Genomic DNA, 22,119 nt, shown 5'->3' with positions numbered 1-22,119 from the left:
CCTTAGGTGCACACAGGATTTGTTGTGAAATTTGTGCCAATATCACAACAATATGTGGGAAGAGGGGGCGGGGTCTGGAGGGAAGAAAGGGAAGGAGGGTGTTTTGCCAGTCCACAGTGTTACGAGTTGATGCTCTGAGTTCCTCTTTGAAATACTTAGCTGTCCCTTTATTGGGAAGGCACATAACTCCAGTAATACCTCGGCTGAGATTATGGAACAAATGCTTCCTGTCTGACTCGCATTGACCTCCGGAGCTTGTTAGCTTCGGGTCAAAGGTCACAGCAGATGGATTCAGGCTAAAATGCCAGACTGACAGTGCTCTAAATTCTAACATCTATATAACTCATTCGTTGAGTCCAGGCCTGGACTGTAGCATGTGGACTCCAAGTCCTCAGTTCTCTTAGATCCTATGCTGCTAAGTGGCGAGCTAGGGTTCAGATCGCATTCTGGGTTTTATGGTGATGAGGCGGTTTCCAGCGTGGCTAAGATCAGGCCGAGTTAACAAGGCTTATCAGGACCGTGTACCTGTCGGCTGCGCCTGTAAGGAGGAAGTCCCAAGCTTTACGACGTGGAAATGGGAGGCTTTCAAGATGAGGAGGAGATATTTCCTCCATTGACAAGTGATGTCCTTTTACAAGGAGCACAAGGAGGACAAACATAATCTTCTCTTACCACACTCTTTCCTTCTTCTCTAATTCTCTGTCCTCCAAGGGCATATAGACGTTACGCAACGAGAAAGCCAATACAAGGGTCTGATGGCGAAGTTATCGCTCGTATCTAAAAGAAAACGGAATCCGAACTCAAAAGCACTAACATCCGTTACCATTACGAAAAGATACATGATTTTTGGAGGAACATCTTTGATTGGTATTCAAAGGTATATGAGAGGGCCATTGAACCTGACACAGAACTTGCTCTCTTTGGCTGCTCAGAGTCTGTTCTGATGCTTGGAATGGTGGCAGATTTTCTTTTTCTCCTCACAGAATGGAAGTCACCCACCCATCCTTGCTTCCGTAGATGGCTAGCAGAAATAATTACCACCATTCACTTGGAAATATTAGTTTTTTCAAGACTAACTCCTCCAGCAGATTTCTCAAGATTTGGGCTCCGTTTCTGGACCGTCTGGACAGAGACTGATTGTGAACACTGACTAGGAACGCTTATTGTTGTTGTTACTGTCATTGTTGCTCTATGTCTTGTCTTGCTTAAGCAATACTCTCCCATGTCTTGCTTAAGCAATACTTCATTTCATATATCTTGTAGCTGTGTTTTTTTGTTATTTTTTTGTGTGCTTTTGTTTTGTACTAAATTGCAAAAGAAAATCCTTTAAAATAAAATATATATACAGTTCCAGTCAAAAGTTTGGACACACATACTCATTCAAGGGTTTTTCTTTATTTTTACTATTTTCTACATTGTAGAATAATAGTGAAGACATCAAAACTATAAAATAACACATATGGAATCATGTAGGAAACAAACAAGTGTTAAACAAATCAAAATATATTTTATATTTGAGATTCTTCAAAGTAGCCACCCTTTGCCTTGATGACAGCTTTGCACACTCTTGGCATTCTCTCAACCAGCTTCATGAGGAATGCTTTTCCAACAGTCTTGAAGGAGTTCCCACATATCTTGAGCACTTGTTGGCTGCTTTTCCTTCACTCTGCGGTCCAACTCATCCCAAACCATCTCAATTGGGTTGAAGTCGGGTGATTGTGGAGGCCAGGTCATCTGATGCAGCACTCCATCACTCTCATTTGTCAAATAGCCCTTACACAGCCTGGAGGTGTGTTTTGGGTCATTGTCCTGTTGAAAAACAAATTACAGTCCCACTAAGCCCAAACCAGATAGGATGGCGTATCGCTGCAGAATGCTGTGGTAGCCATGCTGGTTAAGTGTGCCTTGAATTCTAAATAATCACAGACAGTGTCACGAGCAGAGCACCCCCACACCATCACACCACCTCCTCCATGCTTCACGTGGGAACCTCACATGCGGAGATCATCCGTTCACCTACTCTGCGTATCACAAAGACACGGCGGTAGGAACCAAAAATCTCAAATTTGGACACATCAGACCAAAGGACAGATTTCCACCGGTCTAATGTCCATTGCTCGTGTTTCTTGGCCCTTGCAAGTCTCTTCTTCTTATTGGTGTCCATTGTTTTTTTTTGCAGCAATTCGACCATGAAGGTCTGATTCACACAGTCTCCTCTGAACAGTTGATGTTGAGATGTGTCTGTTACTTGAACTCTGTGAAGTATTCATTTGGGCAATCTGAGGTGCAGTTAACTCTAAAGAACTCATCCTCTGCAGCAGAGGTAACTCTGGGTCTTCCTTTCCTGTGGCGGTCCTCATGAGAGCCAGTTTCATCATAGCGCTTGATGGTTTTTGCGACTGCACTTGAATAAACTTTCAAAGTTCTTGAAATTTTCCGGATTGACTGATCTTCATGTCTTAAATTAATGATGGACTGTCGTTTCTCTTTGCTTATTTGAGCTGTTCTTGCCATAATACGGACTTGGTCTTTTACCAAATAGGGCTATCTTCTGTATACAACCCCTACCTTGCCACAACACAACTGATTGGCTCAAATGCATTAAGAAGGAAATAAATTCCACAAATTAACTTTTAACTAGGCACAACTGTTAATTGAAATGCATTCCAGGTGACTACCTCATGAAGCTGGTTGAGAGAATGCCAACAGTGTGCAAAGCTGTCATCAAGGCAAAGGGTAGCTACTGAGAAGAATCTCAAATAGAAAATATATTTGGATTTGTTTAACACTTTTTTGGTTACTACATGATTCCATAAGGTGAGGGAAAAAAGTATTTGATCCCCTGCTGATTTTGTACGTTTGCCCACTGACAAAGACATGAGCAGTCTATAATTATAATGGTAGGTGTATTTGAACAGTGAGAGACAGAATAAAATAAAAAAAACGCATGTCAAAAATGTTATCAATTGATTTGCATTTTAATGAGGGAAATAAGTATTTGACCCCTCTGCAAAACATGACTTAGTACTTGATGGCAAAACCCTTGTTGGCAATCACAGAGGTCAGACGTTTCTTGTAGTTGGCCACCAGGTTTTCACACATCTCAGGAGGGATTTTGTCCCACTCCTCTTTGCAGATCTTCTCCAAGTCATTAAGGTTTCGAGCCTGACGTTTGGCAACTCGAACCCTCAGCTCCCTCCACAGATTTTCTATGGGATTAACGTCTGGAGACTGGCTAGGCCACTCCAGGACCTTCATGTGCTTCTTCTTGAGCCACTCCTTTGTTGCCTTGGCCGTGTGTTTTGGGTCATTGTCATGCTGGAACACCCATCCACGACCCATTTTCAATGCCCTAGCTGAGGGAAGGAGGTTCTCACCCAAGATTTGACGGTACATGGCCCCGTCCATCGTCCCTTTGATGCGGTGAAGTTGTCCTGTCCCCTTAGCAGAAAAACACCCCCAAAGCATAATGTTTCCACCTCCATGTTTGATGGTGGGGATCGTGTTCTTTGGGTCATAGGCAGCATTCCTCCTCCTCCAAACACAGCAAGTTGAGTTGATGCCAAAGACCTCGATTTTGGTCTCATCTGACCACAATACTTTCACCCAGTTCTCCTCTGAATCATTCAGATGTTCATTGGCAAACTTCAGACGGCCCTGTATATGTGCTTTCTTGAGCAAGGGGACCTTGCGGGCGCTGCAGGATTTCAGTCCTTCACGGCGTAGTGTGTTACCAATTGTTTCCTTGGTGACTATGGTCCCAACTGCCTTGAGATCATTGACAAGATCCTCCCGTGTAGTTCTGGGCTGATTCCTCACCGTTCTCATGATCATTGCAACTCCACGAGGTGAGATCTTGCATGGAGCCCCAGGCCGAGGGAGATTGACAGTTCTTTTGTATTTCTTCCATTTGCGAATAATCGCACCAACTGTTGTCACCTTCTCACCAAGCTGCTTGGCAACGGTCTTGTAGCCCATTCTAGCCTTGTGTACATCTACAATCTTGTCCCTGACATCCTTGGAGAGCTCTTTGGTCTTGGCCATGGTGGAGAGTTTGGAATCTGATTGATTGATTGCTTCTGTGGACAGGTGTCTTTTATACAGGTAACAAACTGAGATTAGGAACACTCCCTTTAAGAGTGTGCTCCTAATCTCAGCTCATTACCTGTATAAAAGACACCTGGGAGCCAGAAATCTTTCTGATTGAGAGGGGGTCAAATACTTATTTCCCTCATTAAAATGCAAATCAATTTATTACATTTTTGACATGCGTTTTTCTGTATTTTGTTGTTGTTATTCTGTCTCTCACTGTTCAAATAAACCTACCACTAAAATTATAGACTGATCATTTCTTTGTCAGTGGGCAAACTTACAAAATCAGCAGGGGATCAATAGCACAGTCAGTGTAGTCAGCTCAGCCATACCCATTGAGACTGTGTCTGTGCCTCGACCTAGGTTGGGCAAAACTAAACATGACGGTGTTCGCCCTAGCAATCTTATTAGGATAAAGACCTCCTCCATTCCTGCCATTATTGAAAGAGATCGTGATACCTCACATCTCAAAATAGGGTTACTTAATGTTAGATCCCTCACTTCAAAGGCAGTCATAGTCAATGAACTAATCACTGATCATAATCTTGATGTGATTGGCCTGACTGAAACATGGCTTAAGCCTGATGAATTTGCTGTGTTAAATGAGGCCTCACCTCCTGGTTACACTAGTGACCATATTCCCCGTGCATCCCGCAAAGGCGGAGGTGTTGCTAACATTTACGATAGCAAATTTCAATTTACAAAAAAAAAAATGGCGTTTTCGTCTTTTGAGCTTCTAGTCATGAAATCTATGCAGCCTACTCAATCACTTTTTATAGCTACTGTTTACAGGCCTCCTGGGCCATATACAGCATTCCTCTCTGAGTTTCCTGAATTCCTATCAGACCTTGTAGTCATAGCAGATCATATTCTAATTTTTGGTGATTTTAATATTCACATGGAGAAGTCCACAGACCCACTCCAAAAGTCTTTCGGAGCCATCATCGACTCAGTGGGTTTTGTCCAACATGTCTCTGGACCTACTCACTGCCACAGTCATACTCTGGACCTAGTTTTGTCCCATGGAATAAATGTTGTAGATCTTAATGTTTTTCCACAAAATCCTGGACTATCGGACCACCATTTTATTACGTTTGCAATCGCAACAAATAATCTGCTCAGACCCCAACCAAGGAGCATCAAAAGTCGTGCTATAAATTCTCAGACAACACAAAAATTCCTTGATGCCCTTCCAGACTCCTTCTGCCTACCCAAGGACGTCAGAGGACAAAAATCAGTTAACCACTTAACTGAGGAACTCAATTTAACCTTGCGCAATACCCTAGATGCAGTTGCACCCCTAAAAACGAAAAACATTTGTCATAAGAAACTAGCTCCCTGGTATACAGAAAATACCCGAGCTTTGAAGCAAGCTTCCAGGAAATTGGAACGGAAATGGCGCCACACCAAACTGGAAGTCTTCCGACTAGCTTGGAAAGACAGTACCGTGCAGTACCGAAGAGCCCTCACTGCTGCTCGATCATCCTACTTTTCCAACTTAATCGAGGAAAATAAGAACAATCCAAAATTTCTTTTTGATACTGTTGCAAAGCTAACTAAAAAGCAGCATTCCCCAAGAGAGGATGGCTTTCACTTCAGCAGTAATAAATTCATGAACTTCTTTGAGGAAAAGATCATGACCATTAGAAAGCAAATTACGGACTCCTCTTTGAATCTGCGTATTCCTCCAGGGCTTAGCTGTCCTGGATCTGCACAGCTCTGCGAGGGCCTGGGATCGGGAGAGACACTTAAGTGTTTTAGTACTATATCTCTTGACACAATGATGAAAATAATCATGGCCTCTAAACCTTCAAGCTGTATACTGGATCCTATTCCTACTAAACTGCTGAAGGAGCTGCTTCCTGTGCTTGGCCCTCCTATGTTGAACATAATAAACAGCTCTCTATCCACCGGATGTGTACCAAACTCACTAAAAGTGGCAGTGATAAAGCCTCTCTTGAAAAAGCCAAACCTTGACCCGGAAAATATAAAAAACTATCGGCCTATATCGAATCTTCCATTCCTCTCAAAAATTTTAGAAAAAGCTGTTGCGCAGCAACTCACTGCCTTTCTGAAGACAAACAATGTATACGAAATGCTTCAGTCTGGTTTTAGACCCCATCATAGCACTGAGACTGCACTTGTGAAGGTGGTAAATGACCTTTTAATGGCGTCAGACCGAGGCTCTGCATCTGTCCTCGTGCTACTAGACCTTAGTGCTGCCTTTGACACCATCGATCACCACATTCTTTTGGAGAGACTGGAAACCCAAATTGGTCTACACGGACAAGTTCTGGCCTGGTTTAGATCTTACCTGTCGGAAAGATATCAGTTTGTCTCTGTGAATGGTCTGTCCTCCGACAAATCAACTGTACATTTCGGTGTTCCTCAAGGTTCCGTTTTAGGACCACTATTGTTTTCACTATATATTTTACCTCTTGGGGATGTTATTCGAAAACATAATGTTAACTTTCACTGCTATGCGGATGACACACAGCTGTACATTTCAATGAAACATGGTGAAGCCCCAAAATTGCCCTCGCTAGAAGCCTGTGTTTCAGACATAAGGAAGTGGATGGCTGAAAACGTTCTACTTTTAAACTCGGACAAAACAGAGATGCTTGTTCTAGGTCCCAAGAAACAAAGAGATCTTCTGTTAAATCTGACAATTCATCTTGATGGTTGTAAAGTCGTCTCAAATAAAACTGTGAAGGACCTCGGCGTTACTCTTGACCCTGATCTCTCTTTTGACGAACATATCAAGACTGTTTCAAGGACAGCTTTTTTCCATCTACGTAACATTGCAAAAATCAGAAATTTTCTGTCCAAAAATGATGCAGAAAAATTAATCCATGCATTTGTTACTTCTAGGTTAGACTACTGCAATGCTCTACTTTCCGGCTACCCGGATAAAGCACTAAATAAACTTCAGTTAGTGCTAAATACGGCTGCTAGAATCCTGACTAGAACCAAGAAATTTGATCATATTACTCCAGTGCTAGCTTCCCTACACTGGCTTCCTGTTAAGGCAAGGGCTGATTTCAAGGTTTTACTGTTAACCTATAAAGCGTTACATGGGCTTGCTCCTACCTATCTTTCCGAGTTGGTCCTGCCGTACATACCAATACGTACGCTACGGTCACAAGACGCAGGCCTCCTAATTGTCCCTAGAATTTCTAAGCAAACAGCGGGAGGCAGGGCTTTCTCCTATAGATCTCCATTTTTATGGAACAGTTTGCCTACCCATGTGAGAGACGCAGACTCGGTCTCAACCTTTAAGTCTTTACTGAAGACTTATCTCTTCAGTAGGTCTTATGATTGAGTGTAGTCTGGCCCAGGAGTGTGAAGGTGAACGGAAAGGCTCTGGAGCAACGGACAGCCCTTGCTGTCTCTGCCAGGCCGGTTCCCCTCTCTCCACTGGGGTTCTCTGCCTCTAACCCTGTTACAGGGGCTGAGTCACTGGCTTGCTGGTGCTCTTTCATGCCGTCCCTAGGAGGGGTGCGTCACTTGAGTGGGTTGAGTTACTGACGTGATCTTCCTGTCTGGGTTGGCGCCCCCCCTTGGTTTGTGCTGTGGTGGAGACCTCTGTGGGCTATACTCGGCCTTGTCTCAGGATTGTAAGTTGGTGGTTGAGGATATCCCTCTAGTGGTGCGGGGGCTGTGCTTTGGCAGAGTGGGTGGGGTTATATCCTTCCTGTTTGGCCCTGTCCGGGGGTTTCTTCGGATGGGGCCACAGTGTCTCCGGACCGCTCCTGTCTCAGCCTCCAGTATTTATGCTGCAGTAGTTTATGTGTCGGGGGGCTGGGGTTAGTTGGTTATACCTGGAGTACTTCTCCTGTCTTATCCAGTGTCCTGTGTGAATTTAAGTATGCTCTCTCTAATTCTCTCGTTCTCTCTTTCTCTCTGAGAACCTGAGCCCTAGGACCATACGTCAGGACTACCGGGCATGCTGACACCTTGCTGTCCCCAGTCCGCCTGGCCTTGCTGCTATTCCAGTTTCAACTGTTCTGCCTGCGGTTACGAAACCCCTACCTGTCCCAGACCTGCTGTTTTCAACTCTTAATGATCGGCTATGAATAAGCCAACTGAGAGACCTGAGCCCTAGGACCATACGTCGGGACTACCGGCCGTGGTGACTCCTTGCTGTCCCCAGTCCGCCTGGCCTTGCTGCTATTCCAGTTTCAACTGTTCTGCCTGCGGTTATGGAACCCCTACCTGTCCCAGACCTGCTGTTTTCAACTCTTAATGATCGGCTATGAAAAGCCAACTGAGATTTATTCCTGATTATTATTTGACCATGCTTGTCACTTATGAACATTTTTGAACATCTTAGCATGGTTCTGTTATAATCTCCACCCGGCACAGCCAGAAGAGGACTGGCCACCCCTCATAGCCTGGTTCCTCTCTAGGTTTCTTCCTAGGTTTTGGCCTTTCTAGGGAGTTTTTCCTAGCCACCGTGCTTCTACACCTGCATTACTAGCTGTTTGGGGTTTTAGGCTGGGTTTCTGTACAGCACTTCGAGATATTAGCTGATGTACGAAGGGCTATATAAAATAAAATAGATTGATTGATTGATTGATTGATCAAATACTTTTTTCCCTCACTGTATGTGTTATTTCATAGTTTTAATGTCTTCACTATCATTCTACAATGTAGAAAATAGTAAAAATAAAGAAAAACCCTTGAATGAGTAGGTGTGTCCAAACTTTTGACTGGTACTGTATGTCTCAGCGTGCATCTGAGGTAAAGTCAATGGGTAAAGTAGTGACTGGCTACAACTGGAGCGAGGCATGTGAAAGGGGAGGGGGCAAAACAACCATTCATTTTTTTATTGGTTGTTATTAATCAAACTACATTAGGCCTACACAAAAAATAAATATGAAATGCTCCACACATGACAAAAAACTAAGTTTATAACTATTCCTGTACTGTCTGCTCCTGTGGACTGTCAATCATGTCCTGTCCCGAAGTTGACTCTAGAAGTTGACTCCCATTCCTGCCGGAATCCCGCGGGACCCGCAAGACCCTCGGGAGTCCTGTTCCCGTGTCAACCTCTACTCCACACTGCCTTCTCCCACCTGGACAAGAGGAACACCTATGTGAGAATGCTGTTCATTAACTATATCTCAGCATTCAACACCATAGTGCCCTCCAAACGCATCACTAAGCTCAGGACCCTGGGACTGAACACCTTCCTCTGCAACTGGATCCTGGACCCCCAAGTGGTAAGGGTAGGCAACAACACACCCTCAACAAGGGCGTCCCTCAGGGATACGTGCTTAGTCCCCTCCTGTAGTCCCTGTTCACCCATGACTGCGTGTCCGTGCATGACTCCAACACCATCATTAAGTTTGCTGACGACACAACGGTGGTTGACCTGATCAAAGAGGACGACGAGACAGCCTATAGGGAGGTGGTCAGTGACCTGGCAGTGTGGTGCCAGGACAACAACCTCTCCCTCAATATCAGCAAGACAACAGGAAACTGAGGGCCGAGCACGCCCCCATCCACATCAACGGGGCTGTAGTGGAGCGGGTCGAGAGCTCCAAGTTCCTCGGTGTCCACATCACTAAGGAAGGCACGACAATGCCTCCTCCCCCTCAGGAGGGCCCTCAGATCCTAAAAAGGTTATACAGCTGCACCATTGATGACATCTTGACTGGCTGCATCACCACTTGGTATGGCAACTGCTTGGCATTCGACTGTAAGGCGCTACAGAGGGTAGTGCATACGGCCCAGTACATCACTGGGGCCGAGCTCCCTGCCATTCAGGACCTCTATACCAGGCGATGTCAGAGGAAGGCCCTACAAATTGTCAAAGACTCCAGCCACCCAAGTCATAGACTGTTCTCTCTGCTACCACACGGCATGCGGTACCGATTCACCAAGTCTGGAACCAACAGGACCCTGAACAGCTTCTACCCCCAAGCCATAAGACTGCTAAATAGTTAGTTAAATAGTTAAACAAATAGCTACCAGGACTATCTGCATTGACCCTTTTTGCACTAACTCTTTTGACTCATCGCATACACTGCTGCTACTCTTTATTATCTATCCTGTTGCCTAGTCACTTTATCCCTACCTATATGTACATACTGTATCTACCTCAAATACCTCGCACCTCTGCGCATCGACTCGTTACTGGTACCCCGTGTATATAGCCAAGTTATTGTTACTCATTGTGTATTTATTCCTTGTGTTATTATTTTTCTATTATTTATTTATTTCTCACCGCATTGTTGGCAAGGGCCCGTAAGTGAGCATTTCACTGTTAGTCACCTGTTGTTTATGAAGCATGTGACAAATAACATTTTATTTGATTAGTTGTTGATCTAATAAAGGACCAGGGGATGATCACCATCTCTAAGAGAAGAGGTAAACAATAAGAAAGGAAGGGGGATTTGGGTGCTTATTGCCGTTCAAAGGATAGGGGGCTCTGAGGCTCCTCTTCAGGCTCTGAGGTTGTGGAGACCCAAGGCTGACTGATGGTCTGCCAGGAGGGGGATCGTAGATCAGGCGGATCACGGGTGTATAAACGGTAGTGTTTATGTACTGAGGACTCGGCCGACTAGGCCACTGTCCAAGCATATCAAAGAGAGTCAGTCCATCTCAGTCCATCGCTGCTGCTGCTCTTGACCTCGCCGGGGAGAGTAGGTTTTCGCTCCGGTTCGATTTTACTAACCAATCTCCCCACTGATCTGAAGACAGATTTGAGGATTGAGGATTGAAAAGGGAGATAGTTGTTGATGGTTCGTGCAGATGTGAGATCAGATCAGGGTGGTGCTACACCTTGCTCTCACTAAGCCTCCCAAAGAACAAGATGAGACGTATAAAAGGATCGAGTAGTACAGCAGAAGATATGGGAGTATATGTCAACAGGGAACATGGGAATAGGATCATACAAAGTAGGGAGTTGTAGGAGGTTATGCTGAGGATAATGTATAAAACCCCAAAACTCCCAAGGTGATGGTCAGGTGAAGACTAGAAGATCATTGCCTTTTAGTTTTTAACCCAAAGTGCAATCCATCCAATCCTACCTCAATACCTCCTCAATAACTCCAAAGTATTTCCAAGCCCAACGAATAGTTTTGACATTACTGATTTTATCTGTATCAAACAACCTGATGTGGATGTTGCTTCACCTGACCAACCCGATACCGCCTGAAGCCCATGGACTTTCATATCTTGCCGCTGTAGGTATCTTTTTTAATGCAAAAGCCATTTAGTTTCCAATGGATTTAACTATTGGAGGGTCGCATACCTGCTACAAAACTTCAGATATATGAGGTATTAAACTGACTCCAGTTTTGAAGAGCACTCAATTCACTTGGCAGGTGTATGAAAGCTGGGGTGTGGCCCAGATTGGAGCGGTCTGCTTTTGATCGTCATGTGCTTCTCTGTGGAAGTCTCATCTGTTGTTTAAAGCCTCCAGGTGACCAGGGACTGGGGCTCTTTATATCTATCCCGGTTCTGTTTCTTCCCCTAGAAAGGACTTCAATGCAAGGTCTTGAAACCAAACGATTCGCCATGGGTATAGAGGATATTAATTTCCATGGATGGAATTGGACATTGTGAAAAAACAATACTTGTCCGGGTTTGCGTAGCCATCTGAACTTGCTGACACTTGTTGTCTTTCCCCTATTCAGGTTACAGTGTATCACTGGCCGGGCAGACAGTCTCCTCTTCCCAAGTCTTGGAGAGAATAATTCCTAATTTTAACAAGTCCCCATTATTCCAACTTTTCTTGGCTTTCTGGAGGAATTTGTAGAGAGTTTGAGAAAGAGTTAGAGAGAGAGAGAGAGAGAGAGAGAGAGAGAGAGAGAGAGAGAGAGAGAGAGAGAGAGCAGGAGAGAGAGAGAGGGGGGGGGAGAGAGAGAGAGAGAGAGAGAGAGAGAGAGAGAGAGAGAGAAGAGAGAGTTAGAGAGAGAGAGAGAGAGTTAGAGAGAGAGAGAGAGAGAACAAGAGAGAGATGAGAGACAATAACAGTGAAAGAGACACACTGTAAACTCAGAAAAAAGAGAACGAGAGAGAAATTGAGATAGAAGGTAGAGATAAATAGAGAGAAAGACATTGTTCACATTCTCATCTGTATCCTGGACTGCTCTGACGCAGAGGTGAGTCACACAAACGCCATCTGCCCTGTTCCTGCCACACCCCTGCCAGGATGCCTATCTGTGCCCACTCCGGCTTCTGGGCCCGGCTCATCAGCTCTCCTCCTCTCCTCCTCCCAGGTGTGAATGATCGCCTGTCCACGTGGCCGATGACTAAAGCTGGCTATTTCCACCAACGTACCTCATCTCTTCTCCTTTATTAAATCCCTATCACCCAAAGCTCTGACTCACTACGCCAGACTTACACACTTAGGGTTCAGTGCTAATTAAGGCCCCTGTCACATAGCCTAACCTCATCCTCTCCTGTCTTCCCCCTCTTCCTCCTCCCACACACCTCCCACCTCCTTTTTCCCCCGTTCTTCCCTCTGGTTCACCCACCGAGTGTCTAACCTTGTCTGTGAGATACTCACAAAGGGCAGGCCTCCGCAGATCAGCAGAGCAACCAGTTAGATAATGTGGCTCGTCACTAGTAAATAAGCTCATTAATGTCCCTCTGGCTTTGTCATAGGATAAACAATTGTCAATAACTGATGTAGGTTGGACCAAAGTGAAATATACAGGTAGGTAACCTGTGTAGATCTCTGCCTCCGAGGGGTCCTCCACCCGTTTATGCTGGATGATGTAGTCAGACAGCTTGTAGCCAATCAGGGGCTCCACATCCAGCCACTCCAGGGCCACCATGGTGCTGGAGGGTTCCAGGTGAGGGGCCAGTCTGAGCCTGACACAGACAGAGAGAGGAAGGAGGTGGGCCACTTTAATACAATAACAATATGAGAAGTCAACTGGCACTGAGGACTAGTTTCCCGGGAACATTAAGCTTACTCCTGGACTAAAAGTTTGATCAATAGAGAATCTCAGTTAAAAGTGTTTTTTAGTCCAGGACTAGGCTTACTCTGTGTCGGGGAAAGCAGCCCTATGAGTCTGTTAATAAAATGTTTAGACCAGATATAGGGAGCAAGTTGGAATCATCAATGCATCCATTCGACAAATCAAACAAGCAAGTAGGTCCATTCAATTTAACATGGAAACCCACCGGAGAGCCATTGTTCATTCAATGCCTTGTATCTCTCTCCAAAAGTTCTGAGGGTTACAATAGCTGGGGTGTATGATGATTCAAAACAGAGCTGGGGTAAGAGAACAAGACACAGTGTTATTTCTTGGGAGTAAGCACCGGGGTGTTTGGACTGACCTACAGCAATTAATGGTTGGTCCCAGCCCTAGGGATGGTTGTTACAACTCCAACAGTTCTCCCTAGGGTTGGATAGATGGGAGGTAGGCTCTGACTTACACAGGCTGCCTCAGGGGACTGCAGTTGGGAAGGCCGTCTTTGCTGAAGGCACTCAGGTCACAGCGACACCAGTTGTCGATGACATCTCCCTTGCCTGCACACCAGTATGAGCTCATTGTGGCGCTCTTGAAGGTCTGTGAAAGGTAACAGGTGAGAAAAATGCAATTATCTTCCGTACATTGACCTTCTGTGACGCTCTGAGTTATCCAGGCTCCAAGATGTCTGTTGTTACCCCTGTACGTGTCCCCATCCCCACCCCCCACGATGTCCGCCCCGGAATCGTCACACAGTCACACACGGGGGGCTCACAAGTTTTGTCACCTCCGCCACCCGAAGAGTCGCGGTGTGAGGGTCTGATGATACATGAGTGAGTAGCCTTGGAGAACATGTCATGTTCCTGTCTTGTTTAATTGGGAATGGTGACACATAAAGGTCAGTGTGTGTGTGTGTGTGTGTGTGTGTGTGTGTGTGTGTGTGTGTGTGTGTGTGTGTGTGTGTGTGTGTGTGTGTGTGTGTGTGTGTGTGTGAGTGTGTGTGTGTGTGTGTGTGTGTGTGAGTGAGTGGGATAGAGAGAGAGAGAGAGAGAGAGAGAGAGAGAGAGAGAGAGAGAGAGAAGAAAAAAGGGGGACGAGAGAGAGCGAGAGAGTTAGTAAGTTAAACAGATAAAGAATATAATGTCTCTAAGAGGTCAAAAGGCCAAAAATATATGGATTTCATCAATCTCATTCAACTGAATCACCGCCAAGATCATGAGTGTGTATCACTAAATTGTGCTGTGTCATCAGGCCAACCAAATGCCAATATTACCGTTAAATTGATCAAATAAGGTGACGTCAGTGCTTTGCCGAGCCACGGGCATGTCGAAAAGAGAGTTCAGGGGAGTTCGCAGGCACTTTGGCTCCCCGTCACACCGGCCAATCAATGGAGCACTTAGTTATTTATGTAAGCAATTGGTTGACAGTGCTGCTTAATCGCGGTCATCAAACACCTGCACAGAGAAACCAGAAAACATCCAGAAACATTATCGCTGAGCAACAGGCCCCTCCAATGATAAAGCCAACTAAGCCAAAGGAAGCCTCCCAATAATCTATAACAATCAGTCAGTCATCCAGAGGAGAGGACACCGAATGTGTCTTAAAGGGATTGTCCGATGTCTTCTGTATGCCCCTAACCCCCACCACCCTCTATCAACCCACCACCACAAACAAAAAACCATACAGTACAGGCACACATGCAAGCATGGCCCCATACATACACATGCACACAAAAAAAGGATGCATGCAGCACACACGCACGCAAGCACACGCGGTCATTTTTGAATTGCGGTGGCATTTGTGTCCCTCGGATTTGCAACCATGAAAAACACTTAAAAAATTACAAATTGTTCGGCTTCATACAGTGCCTTCAGAAAGTATTCACACCCCTTACTTTTTCCACATTTTGTTGTGTTACAAAGTGGGATTAAAATGGATTCAATTGTCATTTTTTTGTCAATGATCTACACAAAATATAGAAGAAAAAGTGGGAGAAAAATTCTAACATTGTAAATGTTTTTATGGAAAATAAAACACTAAGATACAGTATCTTGATTAGATAAGTATTCAACCCTCTGAGTCAATACATGTTAGAATGACCTTTGGCAGTTATTACTGTGATTATTTCTGGGTAAGTCTCTAAAGCCTTGTTCACACTGCAGGCCTTAATGCTCAAATCAGTTTCGTTTTTCAAATTCGTTTTGGACTACTGACTGTCCAAACATGATGTAGTTCTGTCCTTGTAGTTCTGTTATTGTCTATTAATGTTCTGTATTATGTCATGTTTCATGTTTTGTGTGGACCCTAGGAAGAGTAGCTGTTGCTTTCGCAACAGCTAATGGGGATCCTAATAAAATACCAAATGCCAAACAGCAAGTTACAAGTGACCAAATCGGATTTGTGTGTGTTCAGATAGTAGTCATTTGCTGATATGGCTAAGCTAGTTGTCAAAGTAATGACGAGTGTGTGTGCAGTGGTGTAGGCTGATTGGTGGTGATCGTGCTTCCTATCACTCAGAAGTTATGTAGCAAGCTAAGGTGACAACAATGCCTGCCATGGACGTTTCCCAGTTGCTTTGAATTGTCAAAATCACAGTGTAAGAACACCTTTAAAGCCTCAAAGGATAAGATGATCCAACTTTCAAATATATAATTTTTGGATAGCCACAACTGTCAACTAGCTAGCTAGGTAGCTTTTTAGCTTTAAAGCGCATTCACTAATTTATTTGTAACACTTAACTAGCTAGTTAGCTACCACATGTTCTTGTCAAACTGTCAACAGAGTAGGAAGTAACAAGATATGCCAAATAACAGTCTAAAAACAACTTGTGGGCAAATAAATCAGATTTGACCATTCAGACACAAGTCACATGGCCAAGAATCAGCTTTGTATCAGACTTAAAACCACCCTCGAAGGTGATTTGAAATGTAGCTTGACATTTCAGATTCAATGTGCTTTTTGTCTTTTCAGACTGCAGGAAAAATAACTAATTTGAATCGGATATAATAATAATAATATGCCATTTAGCAGACACTTTTATCCAAAGCGACTTACAGTCATGTGTGCATACATTTTAAGTATGAGTGGTCCCGGGGATCAAACCCACTACCCTGGCGTTACAAGCGCCATGCTCTACCAATTGAGCTACAAATAAATATGATTTCAATCACTTCAAACTGCTAATGTGAACACGGCAGAAAAGCTTGGCACACCTGTAATGTACAATATTTGGCCATTATTCAAAAAATATATATTCAAGCCACAACCATGCTTGAAAATATGAACAGTGGTATTCAGTGATGTGTTGTCTTGGATTAGCCCCAAACATAACAAAACAAAAAGTTAATTACGTAGCGAATTTTTTTGCAATATTGCTTTAGTTTATTGTTGCAAGCAGGATGCATGTTTTGAAATATTTATATTCTGTACAGGCTTCCTTCTTTATACTCTGTCAACTAGGTTAGTATTGTGGAGTAACTGAAATGTTGTTGATCCATCCTCAGTTTTCTCCTATCACAGCCAATAAACTCTGTAACTGTTTTAAAGTCACCTTCCTCTCCGGCAACTGAGTTAGGAAGGATGTCTGTTTCTTTGTAGTGACTGGGTGTATTGATACACCATCTAAAGTGAAATTAATAACTTCACCATGCTCAAAGGGATATTCAATGTATGTATTTTTTCTACCAATAGGTGCCCTTCTTTGCGAGGCATTGGAAAACCTCCCTGGTTCAGTATTTGAGATGGCGATTGAGATGAAATTAAGGCAGCCCGAGCAGTTCTTCTGAAAAGCTCTGGCCATATAGAGACAGACACTGAGAGTGGAATGCCTCCCGAAGCCGATGTTGGCATCCCCCGAAACAGTGGTTGCATCTTTAGCTCTAAAAGCCCAGACAGTCCTTCAAGGGAACTGACTTTCCCAGCCCTCACTCACTCAGTGCTGTGTATCCAGCTCTGGACCGTGCAGCAGCAAGACAGACCATGCAGCAAGAGAGAGGCAGACAGAAAGAGAGGAGCAGAGAGGAAGAGAGAAAAGGAGAGGAGATGGAGAGAGAAACAGAGAAAGGAGAGTGTGTATTCAAATAATAACTTTATTTGTATTAATAATAACTTTATTTGTATAGCAGTTTTCAATACAAGTAACAAAGTGCTTTACATCATAAAATAATAATAATTGTAAAAAGTACATAAATAAATAAATAAAAAGGCTAGTAATGTAGCCTCCCACCCTCCAGCGAGGGCCCCTCTGCTAGCCGATAGGATCAACAGGCCTCCTGCAGTCAGTCAGTCAGGTCTTTCCCCTTATTTACCCTCCAACACTACCCCCTCTAAATGAGCCTGCTGAATGACCGCCTATTAGGGGGGAGCCCACTCAGCCTAGCCAACACTGCAATCCACAGCCGGCATATAATGACTTTCCTGAGAGAGACAGGCAAGGTTAGGGAAAATAAATGGGGAAGAAAGTGATTGCATTTCTTGAGATGATGAGATCCCCCACCAACCATGTGGCTAAATGTTGGCTGAACAATAGAAAGAGGGGAGACACAGCGAAATAAAGAAAAAGAGAGAGAGAGAGAGAGAGAGAGAGAGACTCCTCCACAGTCCGCACCTCAGTCAATGGGAACCAGATCATCTGCAAACACAACAGGAAACCTTTGGGGAGCACATGCATGCAGACTAATAGACAAACATCGGAAATGTTCTCTAATGCTGGGGAGGCTGGGGGGAGACCACAGCTCTGCCTCACATTTATAGAAAACCCCCCAGTCAGGCCGGCCTTGCTTGACCGCACGGCTGCACATTTGAAAAATAGACAAACTGATTACGGCCCTGTGTTTACGTTTCAAAGAGTAATGCAATCCAGTCTCAACTGGGTAAACAGAGTGGGGGGCGGCGGGGGGGCGGGGGTCTAATTGTGGCTCGGAGGGGGGTAGGAGAGGTAAGACTCCCGCGTGGCGCCACTACAGGCATCACTACAGACCCTGGCGTCACTACAGACCCTGGTTTGATTCCAGGCTGTATCACAATCCGAACGTGATTGGGAGTCCCATAGGGTGAAACACAATTGTCCCAGCGTCGTCCGGGTTTGGCCGGGGTAGACCATCATTGTAAATAAGAATTTGTTCTTAACTGACTTGCCTAGTTAAATAAAGGTTAAATAAAATAAAAAGACCTGACGGGTATACTACAAAGCAGAATCAATGAGTTAGCCAGCTAACTTTGATAAAAAATTAAAATAAACAATTAAAATAAATTCTGGCTGATTAAGAATGCTAAACTTAGATATGTGTTTTTATTTGTTGGGTCAATTAGACCATGCCTATTTCAAGCTTATCTTTCCAAAAAAAATTAAGTTATTTCAGAATATTTAGCTGGCTAACTAATTGAGCCTGCTTTGTGGTATAATGTTCAGGGGGGAGGACGAAAAAATGACAAAAAAACAACAACAGAACAGACATGAGCCTGTTAGGGATACATGGTAAGTGTTAATATGTCGAGCACGTTTAGTATAAAACAAAATACGTGACACACACAGACATGTACACAGAGACACACACACACATAAAACACACACACACAACAGGAAAATCCCTCCATGACATGATCTGGCACAATTCTGCAAGCAGCTGAAACGCAGGGAGAAACTACTTCCTGACATCGGTCCAATCCTGTTAGTTGAGCCATGGTACGGCAGTGGGTGATAGGATGATACACTATCCTGTATTGATTAACAGTAGATTACGCTTTTCCCAGAAAACTGATGGATCCATATAAATTGTGGACAGTGCTACCGGGGGTGGGGGTGGGGAAGAAGCGATAGCCCACTGCTTTGCACTCAATTAAAAATTAAAATACAAGTTTTGGACAGGGAAGCCCCTTAAGGGGGTCGGATTGTAGGCAAACATCATGCCGGAGAAGAAAAAATGACAATGGTTTTGAGTAGCTGGAATGGTGGAGCACTTTATTCTATTGCCTTCATGATAAAGCATTAACTTACAGATTTCAGAGAGTATTTTTTCTCTCTCAAAGGGCAATTCCGCCACTTTTCAACCTCATATTCATCATCTCCAGTACCAAACCAGTGTCTACAAATGTGAAAACAGCGCATTTCTATGATCTGTGGTTAAAAACATAAGAGAAAAGGTCGTAAACAATGCTTCTCTGTGGCATCACAGGATTAAAAGTAAAAAACCTGCAATGAGTTTCTAGCCGATGGGAGGGTATTCTTGTCACCGCGAATCTCATAGTGTTTGAAAATCACTGTTTTAAAAATGTTTAAACTTTTGATGATGTCATTGGGTAGAACTTTTTCTTCAACTTTTTTTTTCTTCTAGAAATTCTATTCTGCACACTCCTCTCCACTCCGACCAGTGTGACATATCTCTGCCGGTTGGCCCCAAGCAGTGTCCTGCCTGTCCTGCCCACGCTACCAAATCCTCTGTAGTCCCGTGTAGCTCAGTTGGTAGAGCATGGTGCTTGCAACGCCAGGGTTGTGGGTTTGATTCCCACGGGGGACCAGTATGAAAACATTTATGTACTCACTAACTGTAAGTCGCTCTGGATAAGAGCGTCTGCTAAATGACGTAAATGTAAAATGTCACACTAGCCAGTAGACAGTGTAGCACCTGGTGTGGCTCACTACACAGAAAGCCATCACTTACAAGAAGAGCAGGGGATCATGGTGACCTCCTAGCATATTAATCTGTTTGGCTAATCTACGCCGGCCACATTACTGTCCATCTCCTCTGGCTAATTTGTGAAAACACTGCCCAGCTGGCCTGCACTATTGATTTATTGGAGGATACGGGGTGGTGAGAGTCAGCGAGGAGCAGAACAGCAGGATAGCGGTGACGGTGGTGCAGTGTGGTGTGGGTGGCAAGGACCCCTCTTGATCACGCAGGTTAATACTGTTAACAAAGGATAGAACATCTAGATCTCCAGTTTCTATGAACTCCATCAAGCGGAGAAGTTCCAGGAACTAGGGGACATTGGGGCCAATTGCAGGGTGGTTCACAGAAGGTTTGATGGGGGCTGGGGTGGCGGCTGGGTCACTAGGGAACCCTAACCCATATTGAGTTTCAAGAGAGTCAACCTGGTCTCAGGATGCTCTAAGCTAATTTGATCCGGGCTTAATAGCAACTTGAATGGCTCTGTGTTGTGGGTTTCCAGCTCGTTCATGTTCAAATAAATCCATTTGGTCAAAAGCTGTGGCTTCACACTTTTTTCCTCCCGGTGACACATTTTTGCTAGGGGTGGCCAGGTCTGTTGTCGTAACCTTTCTTGGAGAGGCTTACAGCTTATTGGATAAATCTGCAGCCTCGATGCACTTGGGGGTAAACCGTTTCCAGGGGGCAGTTTCCATTCAATTACACCATCACCAGCCACATCCCATCACTCACCCCAACTCCTCGGATTCCACAGAAAGCACACAAAAAAGTTGAGAGGCCGCCCCAGTAAACTCGTTAATTTTCCCCAAGCCCTGAGTTTAACAAGTTTAAGGAGACTGCATGAGTCAAACCTGGGTCTGAACCCCACCTTGTGCAGGAAATGCCATTTAGGAAAGCAGAAAATACGTGTGGGGGTGGGTGGCGGGAGTGTGGTGGGGGCGAGGGGGTCGATTACTCAGCAAGATACACAGCATTCTGAGTCATTAGCATCACAGCCAATTTGTTCAAAAGGTCTGCCATAATTAAATCAGGGCCATGCAGGACACAGGCCTGCTGGCAACCTCCACTGGCATGAGTTTATTTATTTATCCATTGAGGTATTGGGCTCTGTCACTGAAACAGGGCCAGGGGAGGGTCCTTCTAAGGGGAATAGCTAACTGCTTATCGTTAGGGTACGGATAGGTAGGTATAGTCTCAGTGTGGGGTAGGATCTGGGGTTATGAAATATACATTCATAACAGGCCTGACTCAACACTTCCCCAAAGAGGTGGTGAGAGGTCTCTCTGTCATTATCCGACTGGGAGATAAACATCGTACATAACATGTCATGCAAAACCGCTTCAAAAAAAGAATGTATCCTGTTTTCTTCGTCAAATCCTTAAACTAGCTCCGTCGTAATAGTAGCATTGGAGACAGAGTCGGAGAGTGACTTTTTCCTGGAACCGTGTTGTTGAGGTGAGGAGGGGGGCAGTGAATGCCATGTCAACGCCACGATGAAAACAGGATAAATTGTTGTTTTAATCCTTTAGCCCATTGTTCCGGTAGGGCTGTTTTTCAAGGAAGCAGACAGACGGATAATTCCAGATAGTAACACAATACCTGTGTACCTTTGTAACGGGCAGATTGAAATGGGAGGAACATGACAAGCCTTGTCATAGGCAGACAGCAGGGGCAGCAGCAGCAGAAGAGGAGGTTAGACGGCAGCTTGGCATTGAGAGCCGCAGGTAGTTTTGCATGACTGGAGATACAAACTGGGTTTGTACACACAGGCAGACAAGTAAGGGCAACATCCTTTCTCTTTTGCTTCACGATATACAACCATGATTTCTCTTTATTTATTTATTTATTGTGCAGATGAAATCGCATCTTAGTGAAAGCTTTTTGCGTGGCCGTCTCTTTCTAGGTGGGGGAGGGGGGTAGACACAAGGCACAGTCTCAGTGGACTGTCTCTATTGTGCGGTAGAGATGTATGGCCAGGCCATTGTGTCAGCTATGCTAATAGAAGCAGGAGTCTTTCAGAGAGCTGGCCAAGAGCAGCACTAGCTCGTCCCCGTAGGGTTGACGCATCAATAACAAGCTAATTATCCTGCTACCTCGGAGGGCTGACCCTCGCCAGTGACCCACCGCAGTCTGCCCCCCCGTCCCCAGAAGAAAAATAGGACACTTTGCTCTTCCTCACGTTTACGTATCGACTGAGCCCACTAGGGGCCGTCTGGTATTGATTGTTCCTCTTTTCTTAGTGGCTGAGACAGGCGCTTGTTATGGGCGGCACGTACGGGCTGGAGTCTTTGTTGTTGTGCATGTGTGTGTGTGTTGCAAGTGGTATTGCTGCTGTGCTGCCTGCTGTAATTTTAGTCAGGCAGGGTAATTAGATGCTTGACCGGTCTGGTCCCGGTGGAGGTGGTGGAGAACGGGTGGTGGTGGTGGTG

At 44.7% G+C, this 22,119-nt stretch overlaps 2 protein-coding genes across 2 annotated transcripts in view; both read right to left on the bottom strand.

Annotated features, from left to right (window-relative positions):
• The window catches only part of LOC311099808 (astrotactin-2-like), a gene marked incomplete at both ends in the record, with an annotated part of 71,606 nt that extends 57,727 nt beyond the window's left edge, over positions 1-13,879 (bottom strand). The window contains 3 exons of the mRNA XM_084140557.1: positions 12,773-12,921; positions 13,492-13,625; positions 13,724-13,879. Of these exons, the coding sequence (XP_083996683.1) occupies positions 12,773-12,921; positions 13,492-13,625; positions 13,724-13,879 (439 nt within the window). The remainder of the gene's footprint in view (positions 1-12,772; positions 12,922-13,491; positions 13,626-13,723) is intronic.
• A 592-nt stretch (positions 13,880-14,471) lies between these two features.
• The window catches only part of LOC311099807 (pappalysin-1-like), a gene marked incomplete at both ends in the record, with an annotated part of 62,658 nt that continues 55,010 nt past the window's right edge, over positions 14,472-22,119 (bottom strand). Inside the window, one exon of the mRNA XM_084140556.1 lies at positions 14,472-14,479. Coding sequence (XP_083996682.1) covers positions 14,472-14,479 — 8 coding nt within the window. The remainder of the gene's footprint in view (positions 14,480-22,119) is intronic.

This window comes from Coregonus lavaretus (genome assembly GCF_964263955.1).
Source record: "Coregonus lavaretus genome assembly, chromosome: 24".
Classification (NCBI taxonomy): Eukaryota; Metazoa; Chordata; class Actinopteri; order Salmoniformes; family Salmonidae; genus Coregonus; species Coregonus lavaretus.
The sequence above is the reverse complement of the archived record's forward strand: the minus strand, read 5'-3'. Positions and strand labels throughout refer to the sequence as shown.